The sequence below is a fragment of the Pimephales promelas genome, chromosome 22 (assembly GCF_988280905.1).
Source record: "Pimephales promelas chromosome 22, fPimPro1.hap1.1, whole genome shotgun sequence".
NCBI classification, from domain to species: domain Eukaryota; kingdom Metazoa; phylum Chordata; class Actinopteri; order Cypriniformes; family Leuciscidae; genus Pimephales; species Pimephales promelas.
This window is the reverse complement of record NC_142790.1, coordinates 2228407-2251487: the sequence shown is the minus strand read 5'-3', so window position 1 is coordinate 2251487 and position 23081 is coordinate 2228407. Positions and strand designations below refer to the sequence as shown.

At 39.7% G+C, this 23081-nt stretch overlaps 1 protein-coding gene across 7 annotated transcripts in view; it reads left to right on the top strand.

The window, feature by feature from the left end:
* The window catches only part of pard3aa (par-3 family cell polarity regulator alpha, a), a 516002-nt gene that overhangs the window by 363291 nt on the left and 129630 nt on the right, over positions 1–23081 (top strand). For all 7 annotated transcript variants that reach the window (XM_089125821.1, XM_089125818.1, XM_089125820.1 and 4 more), the window contains one exon: positions 2037–2244. In XM_089125821.1, the coding sequence (XP_088981947.1) occupies positions 2037–2244 (208 nt within the window). The remainder of the gene's footprint in view (positions 1–2036; positions 2245–23081) is intronic.

Genomic DNA, 23081 nt, shown 5'->3' with positions numbered 1-23081 from the left:
GAGAAATCTGTTAGCAAAGCAATTCTTTCTGTAATGATCAGCAAACCTCTGACTTAGAACAAAAGCAACTGCATCTCTTGTGTTGTTTTATATTCTACTTCGACTTCAGCAGTAGAAACTTATTCAGAAACCGTTGGTGGAAAAAAAGTAGTTGAAAGTGACTATGTGGTCCTCAAATACCGTGACCAGATGGACCTCTTCTGAGTTCACTTTCTCTGGTTTTATTGGCTCAGTGAGGAATAACGCTGCGCTGCTCCTGGATAACCACTATTATAAAATGGTTAGTTCCAGTCCTGGATTCTGATTGGTCAATAGCTGTGCTTTATTCATGATTCATGACCGCTTCACCCGACGGTTCGATATATCACTGCGCAACACTGCAGTTGTGTTTATTTGCAGCTTTCATGCATATTACACATTGGAGGGTTGTTGCTGCTCACGGTCAGGGACTATTTTTTTTTAGCGGAAGGAAAGCTTTTAGTGATTTTACTTCATGAAAGTTGCACTAATACATTTTTTTTTTACTTTAATATTTTTATTGTGTGGTAACCGTTTTATAAAAGCAATAAGGTACAAGAGGCAAGTGCTGTATCGTGAATGAGGGGTTACTGAGCCTAACAACGCCCTTCAGCCGTGACTCATTCACGATACAGCACGGCCTCTCGTCCCTATTGCTTACTTAAGATGTCCAAACTGTGGTGGGAAGAAAAGATAATGGGGTTCCTTTAGATTGAGAAGGTAAAACTCAGCTAAGGAATAAAATGAAAAGACATTCAGGAGGGGTGAAATGCTCATGAGTCTCTGTTATGGTTGCAGGCGAGATCTCATTAAAAGGTTTCATTAACCCAATGTTTAAAGGGGTCATGAACTGGCTTTTTAAATTTCATTATATTGTTGTCTGAGGTCAACTTATGACGTTCGCTTGGTTTTTGCATTCAAAAACATCAACATTAATAAGTAATAGGCTATTTTGTAGGCTACCCTAGTTTTGAGACTGAAAAACGCTGGGTTTTTATGGGCGTCGTGCACTGAAGACTTGGAAGTAAACGCCCACTTCTGTAAGTGGATAACAGTTTTGCATATTATAATGAGTTTCAACTCACCCGTCGATGCACTTGGGGGAAATTGTTTTGAAAACGTCCAATGTTGTAAAATGGCGACTGGAATGATTGGCCCATACATGTTGGACCCAGAGTCCGTGTGTTGCACCATTCCTGTCAGATCCAATATAGACGGCACAGCACCGTTCTTTACTCTTAATCGGTCTGCAAATCCAGTCTTGTTAGGACAATCCTCAGTGTAATGCGCGAATCGGTGGGCGGGGCTAAACCGGCCGTGTTGAAGTAGGCGTTGATCTTCTGTTTTATCGTCTTTGACGTCATAGTTCCCCACTTTGAAAAGCGAGTCGTTTGCTGAGCCTGGTGTCAATAAAAGCTTTTTTTTGGACTAACAAGGATGTTTTCAGTTCTGAAACTTTACAGGATCTTCTTATAATATGATGACCTCTTAGATGTCCAAAGCTCAAGGAAAATTTGATTTCTCAGTTCATCACCCCTTTTAAAGAAGTTGGACTATTTACATTGGGACACTACATTAGCTCGTATTTGTTAGCTCTGTTTTATTTGATCAAATTTGATTTGATCAAATTTTATCTTTTTTTTTTTTTTTTTTTAAATGTCAGTAATACTTGCCAGACCAAACAAATAAAAAAAATAAAATAAATTTTTTTTTTTTTCAATATATATTTTTTTTAATTTTCAATAAATAATATTTATCAGGGCTAGCCAGAAAGTTGCTAGGGCATTGCTATGTGGTTGCTTAAGTGTTATGGATTATGTTTTTGGGTCATGTTATGTTTTTAGTGGTTGCTAGGGTGGCGTTTTTGGTGGAAATGTTTTATTTGGCAAACCCAACCCTGTGCTACTAAGTATTGCTCTTTCTCCAGAGCTTACAGTGACTTGCATAGTCTGATTTAGACATTCGTCTTTTTGTCTGTCTGTTTATATCTCTCTCTCCCACTTTCTCCACCATCTCAGTGGAAGAAGATACAGAAGAAAGCTCTCGGTCTGGCCGTGACTCCATTTCCACAGCCGCAGACCTCACCCTCCCTCCCTCCAACACAGAAAAACACATGAATGGAGGACGCACCAAAGATGACAAGAAGAAGGAGCATGGAGAGAAGGTCAAGAAAGACAAGAACAAAGCCAAGAAAGGCGTGCTGAAGGGCCTGGGCGACATGTTCAGGTAGGGTGAACAGCCTTAGGTGCTCATTTTATTTAACTAGCGTTAGCATAACATGTCGAGTACATGGGACTCACTGGTACTAATAAGAAGACCTTACCTTGACCCTCAAGTCTCGCTATCATTTACTGAGGCCTGAGGCAGTTTCAATGGAGGTTATGTTTAGTAAGGGAATGTTTTATTCATCAGTGCATAGATTACCAAATTTATCATTGGTGATTGCTGGATTGGAAACTTTTCTACAGTGCTACTTACCAAACTCTGCTTCCCTGTGTAGCTTTGTGCTCCCATAAACAGCTTTGTCGCCTAGATAAATGTCACCCCAACTGTGACAGATTTGCAAAATTTCCACACCAACTTCAGACTACAAAGAGTTTTCTCGGTTGATTTCCGAAAATACATCCATATGGAGGATTAACATTTACACGCAAATCTCCTCCGGAGGAACGAGACAGGTACAGATAGAATACTTTTGGGTGCTGCTATCATAAAAAGGTGCTTTCCTGGTCTCCCTCCCCTCTGGGCTCTTTGGAATAGCGGCTAGCACATCCATTTTGTTGAGAACGTAAGCGTTTGCCAATGCTAGGCTAATTAAGCCAGGGCCTCCATTAATTATTCTGATTTGGTGCTCATTTGAATCCTGCATAAATTACACACAGTCTTATCTGCACAATAAGTTGTTTTGAGGTGGATTAGCGTAATGGGATTAGTCAGCGTAGTACGTTGCATGCTGTGCCGTAATGAACAATAAAAACGACAAGTGTTTCCAGGTCATGTTTCAGGAGCACTAAAGGGTTGGTTTTAGTGCCCTGCTGATTTGTGCTCCACCACTCCACCACTCTTTTGTCCTGTAGAATGAAGGTGATGGACAATTACTAAGCAATAATCACATGTTAGGTCGTGGCCTATGTTTTGAGCTGAATTTCATTCATTAATTAGAACTATGAGTGTGAGGACTTCAGCATTCATTTTAATCAGTGTTTAGGAGTGGGTGTTGGAGCAGTGTATCAGCTAACCTGTGTTATGTACATCTCACATTACTTGTTATATTTCAACCACAATGTCGGAGTTGCTTTTTTAAAGTTCCAATAAAATGGACATTCCGACAGATCTTTCCTGCCGTGTAGCAAAATAACAAATTATCAAAAAACAAAACAAAAAAAAAAACAAAAAAACTTGAGTATAGACTTGGTTCAATCCATCGATTATTGAAATGATTTTGAGTAGAGCCAGACCGATATTATCGGCCGATATTAGGCATTTTCCAAACTATCGGTATCGGCAGTTATAATGGCCGATAAATGAATATTTCGAAAATAAGATAAAAATGGACGAAACACGCTTGAAACATGTCATGAGTGTTGGAGTTGTATAGTTTGTCCACCAGAGGGCACTCTACACCGTTCCTGTTGGCAACACTCGTTGAGTTGGGCACGATACATACATTGCTTGAATAACAATTAAAAGAACATCCCCATCAGTTCTCTTAACTCAAATAAGCATGACAAAATTTTTGACTATCATGTCCAGTTTCAAATAAATAAATAAAATATCGGCCGATATATCGGAATATTTGTATCGGTATCGGCCTTCAAAATCCTTTATCGGTCGGGCTCTAATTTTGAGGCATTACATTCTGAAATGAATTCAAGCTTGCAGTCGAATGTAAAGGAGAACTCCGGTTCCGAAATGAACCTTGTTGTTAGGCAGGTAGGACATGGTATCATTGAGTTCGGACCGAATGCAATGATTGGACGATTTTTTTCCCCGATTATTTCAACCACTTCTATTAGGATGTGAAGAGTGGTTCAAACAGTATAACAAGAAGTGTTTATTAAACAAGTTGCCACACTGTAGCACTTTTCAGAACTTTCCTCAACAATCAATGCTAGCTGTTGATTCAACCCCATCTTCCCCAAGCACGTCCACAATTCCTCACGTCAGCTTCAGAGCTGAAGTGGACGGTGCACTTGCTCTGATGTTGAACACTGTTGGAGATCAGCCAGGGTTGTGGTGCGCTCATCATACTCAGGCTGTTCAGCCTCATGTCGAGTTGAGACCTTGAGAACACCTGGTCCTTGCTTAGTAGACTGGATCCCCCGAAGGAGAGGCGCTCTTTTGGATTTACAGCTTTAGTGATGAGACAGAATTAGCTTCAGCTGTGCGTCATCACACTCTTTCACGACCCCCTTCTCTTGGAACACTCTTTTGTTTGTGCTGATTTTTCTTTTTATTTATTATATTTTCATTCTAGAAGAGGTTGTGTGCCATTTTGTGGGAGTTGGCGCAAGGTGGCGCTGTGATAAGTTCGATTTTTTCTTTATATCCCTGGACACATATGGGATGAATTTTTCAAGTCTTTCTTGGCTGTTTCATTCAACCTGCATGCAAATTGGTGAGAACCTTGACAAAAATGTGTCAAAATAATTTTCATTGGTTAAATAACAGATTTTATCCATTTAATTAACATTTTTAGGCGTAGCCCATAATGAATAAATTGGCCAGTGTCCTGTGAATGCAAAATCCAATGTTCACAAAAATTGGTACACATGGACGTCAAGGCCATCTGAGGATACATGCCAAATTTCATTCATTTCTGATTCTAAGGGAAGTCATAAGTGAAAAAAGTATTGGCATAATGTAGGCATGAAAAATCTGCATTGAAAACAACTGTATTCACATCATAAACATTTGACAATTTTGGTCATTTTTTTTTAGGGATTATTCTGGCCAAATGGGAATTTTTCCTTCTTTTTTAATCAACCAACCAGAGAAAATCATCAATTTGGTTGCTTAAAATGGATTTTTCATTGACAATCTGCAAATTTGTAGTGTAGGACAAGTGGCATGTCGAGGTAACCCTAATAGGAGACATAGTAATATATTGTCTACTGCTAGCCTTAACAAGCCCACCTACAATTATGGAAGGAGGTAAAATTAGCACTATAGCAAAGGAGTCAGAGGTGAAAAAGAATATGCATTTAGTGTTTGTGTAAGCGAGCGAGTGGGATGGGTTGTGAAAGTTCATTAAGAACTGAAACGCAGGTCTGGGCCCCGGCGGACACGCTCACTCAGCACAGAAATGTTCTGTCTCACTCTCATTACATCTACCCCTCCTCTGAGAGCCATCAGAAACTCCCATCACTAAGGAGATTGCGCACACACACACACACACACACATGCACGCACCTTGCCAAGAGAGTATGGATTACTGACATTCAACTCCACTTCTTGCTGTCTCTCTCATTGTGTCTTTTTGTTCACACGCATACAGATTCACTTCTGCAGCAATACACACTCATCTGCAGTCTCTCAAGGCCCATTTAACTGTAGCCCTTCTCTTTTTCATCTCTTCCATCTCAGTATGACACACACACTCACCCAAGGAGGTCTCTGAGGCGTTTGCAATACACTGCAATTGGAGCTCATCTGCATGCGTGAGTAAACGTGCACTGATGAGCTCTGCGCTTAATGGACACACTGATTGGAAGAGCATTAAAATCAGAACAGATAGAGGGAGGAAAAGAGGAGAAAAGAGAGACGAGGTGATCAAAGGAGAACGAGAGAGAAATCACATATCAAGATATACTAAACTTCTAAATGAATGACCAGGCAAATGGGTCTAAAAACCACTTGTCCAAAGGCATTTTATTCGTCTTTCATTTATAAATGCATGCATTAACCAAGTGATTTGCATATGCATATCATGAAGATTTGCAGGGTGGACTTTTTTGACTTTGGCCAATATATTAACCAACCCTAGGAACCATAGCAGCCACCCAGACCCTGATAGCAAGATCCTTGATGCTATTAGCTAAATGGCAGTGCTTGATATAAGACTTACCTCAAACCACATGGTGCATGAGGTGGCTGTATATCTCCAGGGTGTCATAGATGTCATGCCAGACTGTGTATGTATTGAATGAATAGGTCATCAACTATGAACTTCGACATGCATGCAAGCATTTAACAAATGACCTGAAACGGGGTACGCCACTCGTCTTACAAGCATTATCATACGTGAACCATAAACGTGTCTGGCTGGCATTCTCTTTGACATGGCCTTTTAACATCAGCTCCTAACCATATACGGCCTGAGATGTCCACACCTCACCCCAGGCTGTGTTAGCATACTGCACCATGTTGCTCCAGACCCTGTGGAATGATCATTTTTAGGTGAATATTAAGTGATAAAGAAATGAATATTATATTAACTATTCCTTTATTCGTCAATGGGGGGCGGTTGTGTTCATTGGCCGTGAGGAATATGGGCTCAGTAATGTTTGCTGGAAGAGTGGAGGAATAAGGGATGGAAGCAGAAGTAAACGACACAAACGAGTGCAGCGGAGTGAACTGGGGCACGTGGAGGAGGAGCTTTTTAACGATTCCTGTTTTCACGCGACTGGTCACGCCAGTTTTGGCTCAGGGGTAGACGCGCATTAGTGGACTCTATTAATAAGATGTAATTGCCCTCTCACATTGAATTAGCCCATCTACAGACCCTTCCCCATCCCCCTTCACTGACCTATGTTGCACCATCCTGAACTCCCAACACATCCATCCCGAGAGGAAAACCTTCAGCCTGGAGTGACAGCGGGGCCTTGGGGACGTCAAGGTGTCCGAAGGGGGAAGAGCACAGATGCCTTTCCCCCAACCATCGTTGTTATTTTTCCTTGTTGAGTGAGCATGTTGCTGTGGAGAATTGTGGGTACTGGTAGCTCTAACAGAAATGCATGATGTAGGCGCTTTATGTGCATTTCCATTTGCATGGCCAGATCCCTCAAATTGTTCCAAAGGAGTACGTTGTCGCTCATTAGCTTAACGTAAACACTTTACCACGAAGAGGTAATTATGGAAACACTGGAGAACTGCACGCCGGCTATATTCACCATAATCAACCATAGTAACAGATAAACAAAGCGTGCCTGTATGTAATCACTGAAACTTTGATAGATGTTAGCTGTGGAAAGTGGTTGTTATATCTTTAGTTGTTTATCTACATAGTCGTAAATTGTTCCCTTTTGACGAAAATGATTTTAATTCAGTCAATACTTCATGTCAGATTGATTATTTAAAATGCAGAGTAATTTAAGTTGACATTAGTTCTAAGTTGACGGTAGTTTAAATAACATTGTAGATGATAAAGTGCTAAATAAACCAAGTAACAGTTTTTTAAACATCACAAATGAACAAAAACACACAAAACTGTCCTCGCCAGAACCTGTACTGCTAACATAACATTATGCTTATGCTGCTGTAATACAATATTGTCTTGTTGCTATAGTTGTTATTTTTGTGATCCAGAAAGAACATGACTTGCAGATTCTGACTAGCGTGTAAATTAGTCTTTCTTGTGCATTTGCGAAATTTTGTTGCAGATGCAGTTATAAAATTTATTTATGTTGTGTATATATCTGAATTGTCTTATGGCGTGTTCACCACGCGTCAGGCCCGAATGATTTCAATGTTAAATCAATGCAAAGACGCGTTACGCGTGTAAAAAATTCCTGCGGCGCGAATGAGGCGTATAGCGCGGCGCGGTAAACGCGAATACGCCATGTCGTGAATTGAGCGTCTAGCGCGTTAAGCGCGTTACGCACAAATGATTTAGTTTTGCTATTTGTGCATTCACGCGTCTACGAGTTGAAAAATCTGAACTTTGGTGTCAATTCGCACCACGTTAACCAATCAGGAGCCTGCTGCTGTCATGTGGTGAAGTATCTAGATGCTTCAATAAAATATTTTGTAATATGACTAAATGCCTGGTGTGGTTCTAATGCACAACAAAGCAAATATTTTATCACTTAAAACTTTATTTCAATATACGAGACATGTTCATTTTGTATTGAATGTTATTTGTTCCATATCATGTTATTCTGACGTGCGCGTCAAGAGTGAAACTGACGTGCGTAAAAACAATAGTTTGAAGCGAAATGTACAACTTTTGACTGGCGCGTGAATTAACGCGAATTAGCGCGAATTAACACAAAGTGGTCAAGCGTCAAAGTAGATGCGGTAGACGCAAATTTGAGGCGCTATTCGCGTCTGGTGTGAACGCGCGGATCTAAGCGTGTCAGATGTGTGATGCTGCGTGATAACCAATTTCTCTCTAGAATTGTTAGTTTGTTGTTAGTTGTCTTTTGTTAGTCACCGTTATATATTGCACAACAAGCTGTCCACCAATATTTCCCTGCAACAGAAAAAAAAAAAACAATCTCACCTTTAAGGAGTGTGACAGTGAACAGGAATTGAAACACAGAGGACTTGAGATATTGCAAAGTGATCACTTGTCAAAATGGCATCACCCTGGGTGGTATCGCCCATCTGTCGACTCTAAATGACAGAGGTATTGTTTGTGTCATGACCTCCTGAAATGAAAAGAAATTAAAACAAAAGAAGTGAGATTGTCCCTCTGTAGGCTTAACATGGGGCTGTGTAAATATCATCTCTCTTAAAATAGTCCTCGCCGTGGTGGTCTGAACTGATTCATCGACAGGCTTCCTTCAGGGGTCACGGGGGGAGATATTCTCACCTCTATTCCACCATTCCATTATCCACCTGCCAATCAAACAGGCTCATCTCACAGCGGGGTGCACCGGGGGTAGACGAGCTCTCAGAGACCCAATAAAATAAATAAAGTAATTGGTATAGCAGAGATCTCCATTAATATGAATGGAACTTGTATTAAGTGTGAATTATGCCATGCTTGGTGTGATTACCCACCATTGTCCATTGTGAAATTCGAATTTAACCGTGTGATCAGGGATTAGATTACACAGGAAGGTTTGACGGATGGATGTCCACGAGAGGCCAACTTTCCACCCCGTCTGTTCAAATCTTTCCCGATTAGACACCGCTTGCTGTCCATCACTGAACCACCAGGGGTAATTGCATTTGTATCTATCGTGTCCTTGCATCCGGTTTTCGGCTCCGTAGGGTCGGATAAGGTATCGGGGAGGGGTCATGAAGTAGGTAATCGAATTTGAAATCTGGGCAAAGTTGAAACCCAAAACCAGTGCGTCTTTAAACCAGAACTCAAGTCTTTGTCAGAAAGGCAGGGCTTGAATATAGCAGGGTTTGTTCAGACATTTTCACGCTCAGGTTTGAAAAAGAAGCAATTATTTCTCTGATCAACAGACTTCTGTGTTTCTAAGAGCTCTTGTCTTTTCTTGTAGCCTGTCAGAATCACTTGATCAGAGTGAAAGCACTACCACTTTTTGCTTTTTGAATTCCATCCCTCAGACTGATCGTAATCTTAACAAGGCCACAAAAACAGCTTGTGAAGAGCACTTTTTTCAGACAAATGGAGGCACAAATCCGGAGACACTCTGAGATGAAGACAGAAAGAACAAATTATTACAGTTTCATCTTGCAGACTCTGATAACAAGTCCGATAAAACTACCCATTTAACAATTTAGGCGGATGAGCAAGTGGCCGAGGAGTGTGAGATACATTCATGGGAATGGAAGGCCAACAAATGAGGGAGGTTGTTTATCTTGAGTTATGCATGTGAAGTGCCAATAAAATGTCATTGCACTCTCAACTTTTGATGGATGGCATAACATTTCATGGGAGATTGCAAGCACTGTCAAAAAGACTCCATTAGTGAGATACAAAACTGCTGCACTTAAACATGTCCTTTCATTCACAAGACTTGCATGTGTATTTCTTAGCGGGTATAATTACGAGGAGAGTTCTGGGAACCGAGCACATTCAATGTTTCCAATGTCGCGACGTGCGTCATAAGCAGGTATCTTGTCTACTTCAAGAGGAAAATGACAATCGCATTGCATTGCAATTACACAACCTCAGAATGAAAGCACAGAGAGTAGTGACCTCAGACCCTGAGCCGTGGTGAGGAAGTTGATATGAATGTGGAGGAGTTGAACAAGTAAGATGAGGTGAGGGAAATAATTATGTAGATAATGTAAATTAAGTGGCCGGGAAACAGCCCAGTTATGGTAATGGAAATGAGACGCCGAGAGTGAGTCATAGACTAACAAAACAGCACAGGGAATAATGTCCGGAGAGGAGCTAGATGATGAGCAGATGCAGTGTCAGAGGTTGTTGATGAAGGAATGATACAGAACATAATGAAAAGACGTTGGATGTGCCAGAATTGTCTAAAGCATTTCGAAAGAGATCTGCACTCACTAGTGCAAATAAATTAATTCGTTTGTAAATCGAAACTAAAAGAAATGTAGAGGTTGAGCTTTTTTCCTTCAGATTTCGATAAATGCTTTGCCTGTGCGATTTGGATGTGGAAAATAGAAAGTTACCTAAGTTGTTTTGTCTCAAGGAACATATAGTACTATTGGGTTGTGAAAGAGATGGAGTCTATCTCTGGAGTATGTAGATGTTTTATGTACATGATGTCACCATATTATGAGGTAGATCTCAAATGGATTATTATTACATACTGAAAAAAACAACCTCACTGAAGTTCTTATTGGCACATTGTAATTAGCTTGTTCATTTGTTCTGTGGTCTTTTGTTGGTTTGAATAAGCCAAGCAAGAGGTATAGGATGACCTGAACTAGTTTTAGAAGAAAATGTAAATGGGGCTTCTGTCAGGAACTCAGGAGACATCATTGGATGTTAAACATTTTTTTCAAGAATAGGGCCTAAAGTTTGACCATGTAAACCTGTCTTAGCAATAATAACCTTCAGACAACTAATCCAATAGGGTTGCACAGTCATGCTGTGTCTACTCCAGTTTACATGCTGCAGAGAACTGACATGTAACATGACCTTCAACTGAGACCGGCTCAACAGAACTACATTGACAATCTCAGCAACAACAAGACATCAAGACTGATCTCCGGGAATAGATGGACTTCCATTTGAAGATCTTATTTGCTGTTACTGTGGTGGAATGTGTTTGGGTTTGGTACTTTCCCAAAACTTGCCAACAGTTCTAAGAAAAGTTACATCACTTTTGATATCCATCACTTTGCAAGTCAAGTCAAGTCACCTTTATTTATAGAGCACTTTTTACAATACAGATTGGATCAAAGCAGGTTCACGGTGATAATAATACAAAAACAGATATAACATATCTTGAATGCAAGGATTTCCTCACAGAGACAATCTAGATTTAAAACAGGGCTGCCGTCTTTTGGGGGAAAATATGAATTGGGCGGATGAGAATGAGGGCTCGGACGGGATCATCATTTGTCTGTAATGAATATTGAAGATGCCTCGGCCGGACTAACATTGTTCTACAAATCAAGGCTGCAACCATGGAAAGTAACTTTTCTCTGGAACTAAATTTGGGGTTCTGTCCAAAAGCACAACCCTCCCCCTGCTCTATAATCAGCTACCTTGAAGAAGGTACTGTTGGCTACAGGAATAGCCAAATTTTCCACTTGGTACCGATCGAGGGATGATATCTGCTGACAATTTGGCAAGAGGCCTCACACTTGGCACAAAGACTGCTGACTGTTCTCTCTGAAGCTTTACCACCCGCCTCCAGACTCACGCTAGAGCCACAGGTTTAAGAGAGAATAAAGATGGGGGCATCTGTTCCACAACTAAGAGTTTCAATAGCGAGAGTGACATGACACCAAGGGAGCCTTGCTTAGCCTCAGCACATGTCAGCACTGGGAAGAAGCGGGGGTTAGAGTAACATTCATTCTATCACAAGGTTAAAAGAGCTCAAATGGCAGAACATGACAAACCTATCACCCCATGAAGACCTTGTATCACAGTGATAAGAAATGGACTCGCAATGGATGAGAAAAGGTTAGGAGACGGTTTGTAAAGTATGGTTGTCTGATCCTACTCCTGTATTTAGCTCCAACACACTTGCTTGGACGTTTCTAGTAATCCTGAAGACCTTGATTAGCTGCTTTAGGTATGGTTAATTAGGGTTGGAGCTACAGTAAACTCTGCTGGAATTTGCAGGATCCCTGCCTTAAAGAGTGTGACAGGCAAGGGGTAAACCAATGGCAATATGGTTCTTCAGGGTTTAATCCTACTGAAAAGGTACCAGTATACAGGGGGAGGGGATCAGGCCGTGAGTGCAGAGACATCTTTGCGTGAATGCTATTTACGACACTTCAAGTACTCTAGGGGTCACAGTTTGACAAAGACTGAAATCTTGCGAAGTGCTGCTTTAAGGCAATATTTAGGGTTCAGGTCAACCTAAAGCAGTGCTTCCAAGAGTACACCTTTTCTAAATCTCCCTAATCAAGCACAAACACATCAGCTATTAGTAGAGACTCCAAGACTTGAAATAGATGTGTCAGATAATGGAGACGATAATTTGTCCCAATAGTGTGCCTGGGAAACACTGACTTAAGGCCACCCTCGATAACCATACAATTAGTTAGCCTCATACATTATAAGTTTGTTTGTTTGTTTGGTTGGTTTAGTTTAGACAAGTAAATGTGCAGTGTGTGATGTAATGATTAAAATAATATTTCTCACTATTTTACTTGTCCACATTTTATTTTGCATTCACCTATAGTCTCTCTCTCTCTCTCTCTCTCTGTCTCTCTCTCTCTCACACACACACCATTTTTTAGTACCGTGTGTTATGAAAAATGATTAAAGAAGGAAACAATCTTTCACATTGATGATTTGATACCAGAGTGGAATATGTGTATAATTTCTTTCAAAGGAAGGCAATTGCGATCAAATTCACCATTCAATCTTTCCTGTCAAGTACATGTTTTCGATTCTGTGGTAAATGACAGATTCCTTTCGTTTTCCCTCCTCTGTTCTGTTGTTCACTGGGTAATGATGTCTTAAGTGGTAGTTGTTCAACTCGTTTGTCTTCAGGAGGTTGTAATTGGGCATTTCTTTGGCACTAGGGAGACAATGTAAAGAACAGGCTGGAAAGTACAAGACAGAAGCGAGGGAAAAAAAGACAAAAATAAAGACCCTGATGGTTCGGTGATTGCACAAGGTTGTATGAAGGAGAGGAAACAGCATGCATGCACGCCATCACTACTGTGCTAGTACAGCTTTTCTTTGTTCATATAAACATTTGTGCTGTTGCTGTTTTCGTGTGCTTATACGCTCTAAACACATGAACACGTTTCATAGGCACAAAATATTGTTTCATAGTTGCATGGTGTGTGTTTTTAGAGGCACCAGGCATGGTCTATCATTAAAATGTGATTTAGAGGTAAGCAAACCTTCCTCCAACTGTCTTGCCCGAGGCCGTTTGTGTGTGTGTGATCAGACTGTCCCATTGAGTATGCATTGTGAGGTGGCATATCTAGGTCACACACACACTGGCACATTACTCCTGTGGGAGCTTCTGTCTTGTGTTTATGTCATGGATTGCCTCCGCTTTCTGAGGTCACACAGACAGTATTGTACATGTTGTATAGGGTGATACTATGATCTAACCCAATTAACTAATTTATCTTTTTCCTTTTTTTTTCTAGAGACAAACTAAAAAATATACACACTCTTCCCAACACAAAATGCCTACTCGACTAACAGTGGATACACAACGCATTCTCATCCCAAGGCATCATATAGTGATGCTTTTGCCAATGTGTATACATCCAACGCACATGGCACCCTTTAGCGTCAATATAATATGCTTCGGTTATGGGTAGGTTTAGGTCTGGGGTAGGGTTAGGGTTAGACCACTAGGAGGCGCCTTCTGCCCCATATATATCTGCATCTCATATTGATGCTAAAGGGTGCCATGTGTGTTGGATGTCTACGCATTGGCAAAAGCGTCAGCATATGACGCCTTGGATTGAGAACGGGCTGGGATACATCAATTTTTTAACATTTGTAATTAATAAAAAGCAATTGTAAAATCGAATACTTGTTATTATCAGCTGATTTTAAACACACACAGATTTTGCATGATGATGAATGAAGAGCATTAAACGGTTAAATATGAAGCAGTTGTCAGGACAGAGTTATAGAGTTGAGACCCCAAATGAGAGAGATGGGTGTGTGTGCCTTATGAAATATTAAAATCATCTTCTGTGACTGTTCTGCAACTATATGCAGTCCAAACGTTGGACCTAATGACCACAGAGTAGCCATCACATTCAACTTTAGCAACTTAACTTTAACTTGCATGCATTTATTTAGACCCTGAATTGTGATTGATTTTTTTCTTATATTTATTCAACCACCTTTATTACACTGTTCTCTGGAATACATGATTGTAATCAGTCAGTCATAGTCAAAAGTCAAATGTTGTTGTCCACAAAGACCACAAAACTGTATATTTGACTATTGTCCCTGGCAACAAATGTCCTATAAAGCTGAATATGTTTCATGGCTCTCTCATTTTGCTGCTGCAAACATTAGTGTTTCCTTCTGGAGATACAAGTCTAATTCTGTTTTCCTTGGGATTGTTTTATTACCAATATCGCTTCAATTTAATATGCCGCTTGGGAGCCCTGTTAAATGGTTAAAGTTGCATATTTGTATGTGCATGCATTTACACATACGCAGAGAATGTGCAAAATAACTTTTCGATTGAAATCTCCCTGAAACACATTGATCAAATGCCGTCACAGTTAGCAGGACACTCACTGTAGCACCAAGATTTAAATTTAATGCAATGCAATTTGATATTAAAGGAGTAGTTCACTTTTGAAAAAAACTTTTGCTGATAATTTACTCACCCCCATGTCATCCAAGATGTCCATGTCTTTCTTTCTTCAGTCGAAAAGAAATTAAGGTTTTGGATGAAAACATTCCAGGATTTTTCTCCATATTGTGGACTTCAAAGGGCTTTAAACGACACCAAACGATGAATAAGGGTCTTATCAAGCGAAACGATCGCTCATTTATTAAATAAATAACAAAGTTTAAGTTTTATAAGCTCAAATGCTCGCCTTGCTCTGTTCTGTGATGCGCGTTCGTGACTCTCCTGTTCAAACGCGTTCATCAAAATAAACAAATCGTTTTCCTAGTCAATTCGTTCTTTTCGTTCATTGAATGAACCAAATGACTCGGAAAAAGATTTGTTCATTTTGATGAACGAGTTCGAACAGGAGGGTCACGAATGCTCATCACAGAACAGAGCAAGGCGAGCATTTGAGCTTATAAAACTTAAACTTTGACATTTATTTATTAAATGAGCGATCATTTGGCTTGATAAGACCCTTATTCATCATCTGGAATCGTTTAAAGCCCTTTGAACAGTTTGCACTGAAACCTTGAACCGTTTGGTTCCCATTGAAGTCCATTATATGGAGAAAATCCTGGAAGGTTTTCATCAAAAACCTTCATTTCTTTTCGACTGAAGAAAGAAAGACGTGGACATCTTGGATGACATGGGGGGTGCTTAAATTATCAGCAAAAGTATTTTTTCAAAAGTGAACTACTCCTTTAATTTATGTAAAACCACATAAATATCGATGCTTGGATGCACCATTTTTTTTCTTATTTCATGAGGAACAACCCAACTGATTCAAAGTGTTCATCTAGCCTAAATCTTGTTTTAAAGTGTGCCACGGAGTTGCCTCGAGACTGGGATATCTTCATTTCGTCGTTAAAAAGCGCCATCGTTTTTGCACCTTCTCCAAAGCTGGTTTGACAGGGGAATGGCAGTGTGGCGTTGGAGGTCAGGGATAATGAGGTCCGCAGGGATCGGCTTAATCGCCGAGCTTTGGCACATAACATCGGCATAAACAACAGAGTTTGTCGTCCGGGCAACGGCGATGGTGTAGCGACTCGGGCATATAATAATGATGTTCCCATTAACATGGGCTAAGCACTAAAGGCTGGGGAAATTTGGAGAGGCACTTGATGCTCCTGCACTTTTCCTCGTTCGTTTTGTCTCTCTCTTCCTAATTAGGTATTACCAGTCTTCTTTCATGGCTGGCTGTGATTTCTGCCTCCCTTTGCCCTTGAGTGAACAACCTCGACTTGCCACTAGAACACAAGAGTGAACAGATCCAGCTTTTTCTTCTTCTCCACCCTAACAAGAAGATATTAAAATGACATGCGGCTGACTGGGGCCTTGCCTGAGGAGCTGTACGGCTCTGGCTTTTGCACTGAAGGGCCATTTAAAATGGAAGGTGCACCAGAGAAAAGCCAAGGTTGTATTTTCTGTAGTGCCTATATTTCTGTACCATTTCCAGAAAGGAAATGGCATTCCATTTCTCTAAAAAGAAAAAAAGTTGGGTTGTTTCAACCCAAATTTGGGTCAAATATGGACAAACCCAAATGTTGGTTTAAAAATGTCATAAAAAAATTACAGTTCAAAGTGAAAGTTGAAGTTGGGTTAAAATTTGAAATTACATTTTTTAACCCAACATTTGGGTTTGTCCATATTTGACCCAAATTTGGGTTTAAACAACCCAGCATTTTTTAGAGTGTAGGTGAATGTCATGTGTGAAATACAACCTAATGAAAATTGCAGAAGAAAATAATGGGAATGTAAAATATATATTTATTTATTTATTTTTGTAAATGCATTATGTTAATGAAAATATGAACGTAAACGTGGTTGGGGTATTTATTACTTTTCTCCCACTGCTGTCCGCCATCCCGCTATAAAAACTATTTTTCTTAAGCTAGTTAACGTATGTTGCCTCATACACATGTTGAGCGCCACCTCGAGCGAGGAACATGAAGTAGTGACGTTGGGAGCAAGGAAATCAATTTAGAGTACCTATTAAGCATGTTATTATTAAAATATCAATATTTGGAGCCAGCATATAGATTCTTGTATTGTGTATGTCGCCTTATCAATATTTTGCCCCACCCATACTTCTGAACCTATATGATTTTTTAATGTCTTCTGGCTCTGCACTGCTGTTCATGCCCTTTATCGTAGCCTGCAGCTATATTTGTTATTATTTTTTTATTGTTTTTTATTTACTTTTTGTGGCAAATTGTCACTTGGATATGTTTTCATAGGAATGTCTTGACACGATCTCGCTTCACTCTCTCAGATTGACAGTGGTTATGGAGAGAGGTCCATTATACTGAACTGACTCCGTTTGGTCTGACCCTACTTAATGAATTTGGTCGTCTAATGTAATAGCTGCATAAAGCAAGTCTTGAAGTGTTTGTGAACTCAACTCTTGCCAGTCTTACCTATGAGCATTACCTCGTTCCATCCATTGCCAATCTTAATGTCTCCAAATTGGCCTTTATAACAAACCAATATCCTGTTGTTTCGAGCATCAGGGTTAAGGTCTATCTGTACGTCTACAACCGTATCATCAGACCTCTCGTCTTTTAGACACAATAATGTCAGTCTCCTGGAGCCATGTAGTGCATTACTGTTCTGTAAATCAATACAGCTCGAGGTATTAGAATATAAACCATCGCACTGACAGCAGTGAATCTATCAAATATAAAAAAACTAGTTCATTAAAGCTTCGCCAATTCTGGTCAATAATTTTGTTTAGAAATGTATTATTTTTAGGGCTGACAAGTTTAAGCTTGAATTGCTCTCTTTTTAGAAAAGCCGTTACATTTAGGGATGGACCTTCATACTTACTTTATACAAAAATTGTGTGCGATTTATGTACGAATTCATACGAAATCATCACCGCATAAAATAGTTGAAATTAGAAAATGTGCAAATGTTTAGATGGTTGATAAGGTGTTCTGCTTGGTTGCCAGGGTGTTGCTATGTTGTTTTTAAGGCATTCTGGGTAGTTGCCAGGGCATATGTGTTTGCCAAGGTTGTTGCTAGGACATTTTTTGATGGTTGCTAAGGTTTTCTGGGATATTGTTATGTGGTTGTTAATGTGCTCTGGATGTTTGCGAGATGGTTGCTAAGGTGTTGTGGGTTATGACATTGCTATGTAGATGATAAGGTGTTTTGGGTGGTTGTCAGGGCGTTGCCATGTGGTTTCTGGGTGGTTACTAGGGCATTGCTATGTGGTTGCTCTTGTGCTCTGGATGGTTGCTAAGACATTTTTAGATGGTAGATAAGGTGTTCTGTGGACAATTTTAGATGGTTGCTAAGGTGTTTTGGATGATTGCCAGGAATTTGGAATGTGGTTGCTAAGGTGGCTGCCAAGCCATTGCTATGTGTTTTGCGTGGTTGCTAGGAGATTGCTGTGTGGATGCTAAAGTGTTCTGGGTTGCCAGATCATTGCTATACAGTTGCTGAGGTGTTTTGGATTGTTGCTAAGAAATTTTTTTTTATGGTTGCTAAGGTTTTCTGGGTGGTTGCTATAGGACATTATTATGTGGTTGTTAATGTGCTCTGGATGAATTGCTTCATTAGAAATTATCATCGCATAAAATAGTTGAAAATTAGAAAATGTGCATATGTTATTATTGTCTTTTTGATTGTATTAACATACTTTTTTTACACTGACTTTTTTAATAAACTAATGTAAATAAAATAAATGATTTAAAAAATAAAAATACCTATTTTTTACTTTCTGTTTCTTTAATAATAAAAAATAATTTAAATAAAATAACTGATTTAAAATACATAAATTTTCTAAATTTTTAGAAAATTTAAAAAAATTTTTTTTAGATAATTGAAATAAATAAACCATTTTAAATAATTAAATACACTATAAACATGCATTCACCTCTTGATTTTTAAATAAAATACATGCTTTAAAATAAAATAATCACACTAAACAAATTCATTAACGAATGCTCTGTGTTTAAGTGTTTTGAAATGAATGATTTTAATAAAATAGTTTTAAATAAATGAATTAATCACAATAAATTAATGCATTCAATTAAAAGCCCCAATTGTTTTGGGGGTTCATCCATGGCCCGCATTATCAAATGCATATTTGCACATGAAAGGTCACAAACCTTTATTTTTTTGATAAACAACTACAAACTCATTTCATCACATGACACATTGTTTTGGGAATGCAATACATAAAATGTTTTGCATTAGACACGGGCGCCCCATGTCACGTCTCAGTAGTGTAAACAGCCACTGTAATGTATTGCTTTGTGCGGTGAAATGTTAGATTTGACAGCACTGGTGACAGAGATGAAGGGGGTGATTGAGGAGATGGCATTATTCAGCTGAAGATGTGGGCTGTTGAGTATAATAGCACGGTCCTTCGGGTAAACTAGCGTTTTGTTGAGCATTAAAGCTCGATTGCCTCCTACAGTGACAGCTGCGGTTACTCCTGTACCATGTCTTGATTGGGTCAAATCTGTGCTGAAGGAGTAATTGGAGTATGTGTGTATGCATGGTCCTTTGTCTAAGCTTGTGGGAACCAACATAACCCATAATAAAAATGAATCCATAAATAAATAACTGTCCAAGTCCCATACTCATGGTCCCAGTGTAGAAAATAGCTACACAAAGGGGGAATAGGTTCAGAAAAGAATACTAGAATATTGTGCAGAGTGAGAAACATATATGGTTGTAGTTTGTTTTCTAATTTGCATGTTATTTTAAGAAAAATGCATATACTACCAATGCTAAAGATTCTCCAGTTATCATCTTGAGAATAAATGCTATTATTTGCCTTACGTTTTGTGTAAAAAAATAAACTATTGACAGTTCAATCAGATGGTGAGACACGGAGTGTGCCAACTACATATTTCAAAAATAGTATGAATGATATGGTAATATGCTATTCTGAACATGGCAAATGTCTTGCGTCTCATAGAAGGAATGCCAGAAGCTTTAGGGGAAGGGTGTAGCAATTATAATTTGTTTCGTTTAAACTGCAGAAGTGTATGGGAGGTCCCTCCCTGATATGAAAACAAATGTGTGTGTGTGTCTGGCCGTGGCTGGTGTGTGTGTGTGTGTGTTTTGAAGCCGGCAGGTGTTTAGCTGCTCATTACTCATGGCTGTCAGAGGAGCAGAGGGGAGAGATGCTTAGTGATGGCCCATTAAACTGTACTTTTGTGCTCTGGAAACTGGAGAGCACACTTTATGATGAAGTCAGTCGCAGTGTGTGTGTGAATGGCATACAAAAAAACATGTCTCAGGTTAGGGTGAATTTTTATTTATTTATTTTTTTTAGATATTTTATATTTTATAATATAATATAGGCTACTATTTAATATAATAATATATATCATAATATTTTATTAGATATTTTTGCTTGATAACTAACTAGCAGGGTTTTGTTGTATGTTTTTGTAACATGGTAAACCATGCTTTTTTTTTAAATATACCATGCTAAAGTGTTCTGGGTGGTTGCTAGGACATTGCTATGTGATTGTTGGTTGCCAGGGTGTTGCTATGTTGTTTTTAAGGTAGTTGCCAGGGCATGTGTGTTTGCCAAGGTGTTCTGGATTATTGCTAGGGCATTTTTTGATGGTTGCTAAGGTTTTCCGGGTGGTTGATATAGGACATTGTTATGTGATTGTTTGCTAAGGTGTTGTGGATTGTTGCTAGAAATTACTATGTAGATGCTAAGGGGTTCTGGTTTGTTGCCAGGGCGGTGGTTTCTAGGGTTATATAGTTGCTGTTGTGTTCTGCATGGTTGCTAGAAAATGTTTAGATGGTTGATAAGGTGTTCTGGTTGGTTACCAGGGCGTTGCTATGTTGTTTTTAGTTGCCAGGGCATATGTGTTTGCCAAGGTCTTCTGGATTGTCGCTAGGACATTTTTTTATGGTTGCTAAGGTTTTCTGGGTGGTTGCTATATGACATTGTTATGTGGTTGTTAATGTGCTCTGGATGTTTGCTTCAGTATTTATAGATGGTTGGTAAGGTATTGTGGGTTATGACATTGCTATGTAGATGATAAGGTGTTCTGGGTGGTTGCCAGGGTGTTGCTATGTGGTTGCTGGGTGGTTACTAGGGCATTGCTATGTGGTTGCTCTTGTGCTCTGGATGGTTGCTAAGACATTTTTAGATGGTAGATAAGGTGTTCAGTTGACAATTTTAGATGGTTGCCAAGGTGTTTTGTGTGGTTTCCAGACAATTGCTACATTATGTAGATGCTAATGTGTTCTGATTGGTTGCCAGTGCGTTGTTATGTGGTTGTTAAGGTATTTTGGGTATTTGTCAGGTCGTTGCTATGTTTTTGCTAAAATGAAATGGGTGTTTGCTATCACATTTTTAGATCATTGCTAAGGTGGTTGTTAGGACATTGCTATATGGATGTAATGGTGTTCTGGGTGGTTACCAAGTCATTGTCATATGGTTGCTAAGGTGTTTAGGTGGTTGCCAGGGCGTTGCTATGTCGTTGCTAATGTACTCTAGGTGGTTGGAAGGCCATTTATAGATGGTTCTGGGTGATTTCCAGAAATTCGGAATGTGGTTGCTAAGGTGGCTGCCAGGCCATTCCTATGTGTTTTTGGTGGTTGCTAGGAGGTTGCTGTGTGGATGCTAAAGTGTTCTGGGTTGCCAGATCATTGCTATATAGTTGCTAAGGTGTTTTGGATTGTTGCTAGGACATTTTTTTTATGGTTGCTAAGGTTTTCTGGGTGGTTGCTATAGGACATTGTTATATGGTTGTCAATGTGCTCTGGATGTTTGATTCAGTATTTATAGATGGTTGGTAAGGTATTGTGGGTTATGACATTGCTAAGTAGATGATAAGGTGTTCTGGGTGGTTGCCTGGCCGTTGCTATGTGGTTGCTGGGTGGTTACTAGGGCATTGCTATGTGGTTGCTCTTGTGCTCTGGATGGTTGCTAAGACATTTTTAGATGGTAGATAAGGTGTTCAGTTGACAATTTTAGATGGTTGCCAAGGTGTTTTGTGTGGTTTCCAGACAATTGCTACATTATGTAGATGCTAATGTGTTCTGATTGGTTGCCAGGGCGTTGTTATGTGGTTGTTAAGGTGTTTTGGGTATTTGCCAGGTCGTTGCTATGTTCTTGCTAAAATGAACTGGGTGTTTGCTATCACATTTTTAGATCATTGCTAAGGTGGTTGTTAGGACATTGTTATATGGATGTAATGGTGTTGCTGGTGGTTACCAAGTCATTGTCATATGGTTGCTAAGGTGTTTAGGTGGTTTCCAGGGCGTTGCTATGTGGTGACTTGGAATGCCATTTAATGTGTTCTGGGTGATTGCCAGCAATTTGGTATGTTGTGTGCTAAGGTGGCTGCCAGGCCATTCCTATGTGTTTTGGGTGGTTGCTAGGAGGTTGCTGTGTGGATGCTAAAGTGTTCTGGGTTGCCAGATCATTGCTATATAGTTGCTAAGGTGTTCAGGGTGGTTGTTAGGACTTTGTAACTTTGTAAATTTGTGTTAGATTTGTCACTGTATCTTTGGTACATCGAATCCTCTGTATCACTAACACAACACCATGTGCAATTGGATGGAGTGAGTAAGCGGTAATCTGACCCCGAGGGCCTGAGCAAACAGCTTTAAAACTTCTCGACAAATAGACTGTTCACCTGCTGCTGAGTCCAGATCCAGCTCCATCAGACCGCAGTTATTACTGGTGACATTAACTCTGACCTGCTGAAGCTCTGCCAGCCGCCGAGCAACACACAGCCCAGCCAACAGCAATAGCAATGATTCAAGCTCATTCAGCTGAAGAACAAAAGGACAAAGAACATTGTCTCCATGTATGGCTGTCTATTGTGCTGTCTCTGATTCGTTTACCACTTAATTATGTCGGTGCCATTCAGTTTGTTCCGTGTCTGTGTAGTATAGACAAGAAAATACTGTTGAAGCTATTAAGCATTGTTCAGATCATTTGCCCTGGCCGAGTTGTGTCAAGGTTGTCAACCTGTTTGCAAAAGCTACAGATGGCCATGCATGGCAAAAACGTTTTGAGATTTCGCAGAGTTGTCATGTAAGGGTCATTTTAGTGGTCTCAGAATTTTAGCAGGACTTACAAAATATGTAAACAGAACAACAAAACTCGACTCTAAGCCAAACCAAACTAAGACCGTCTCAGTAGACTGTAGAGCTACACGATTAATCGTTAAAAAGTTTGTGATCTCGATTCAAACACCCACGTGATCTCATTCCAACCTCACTGTA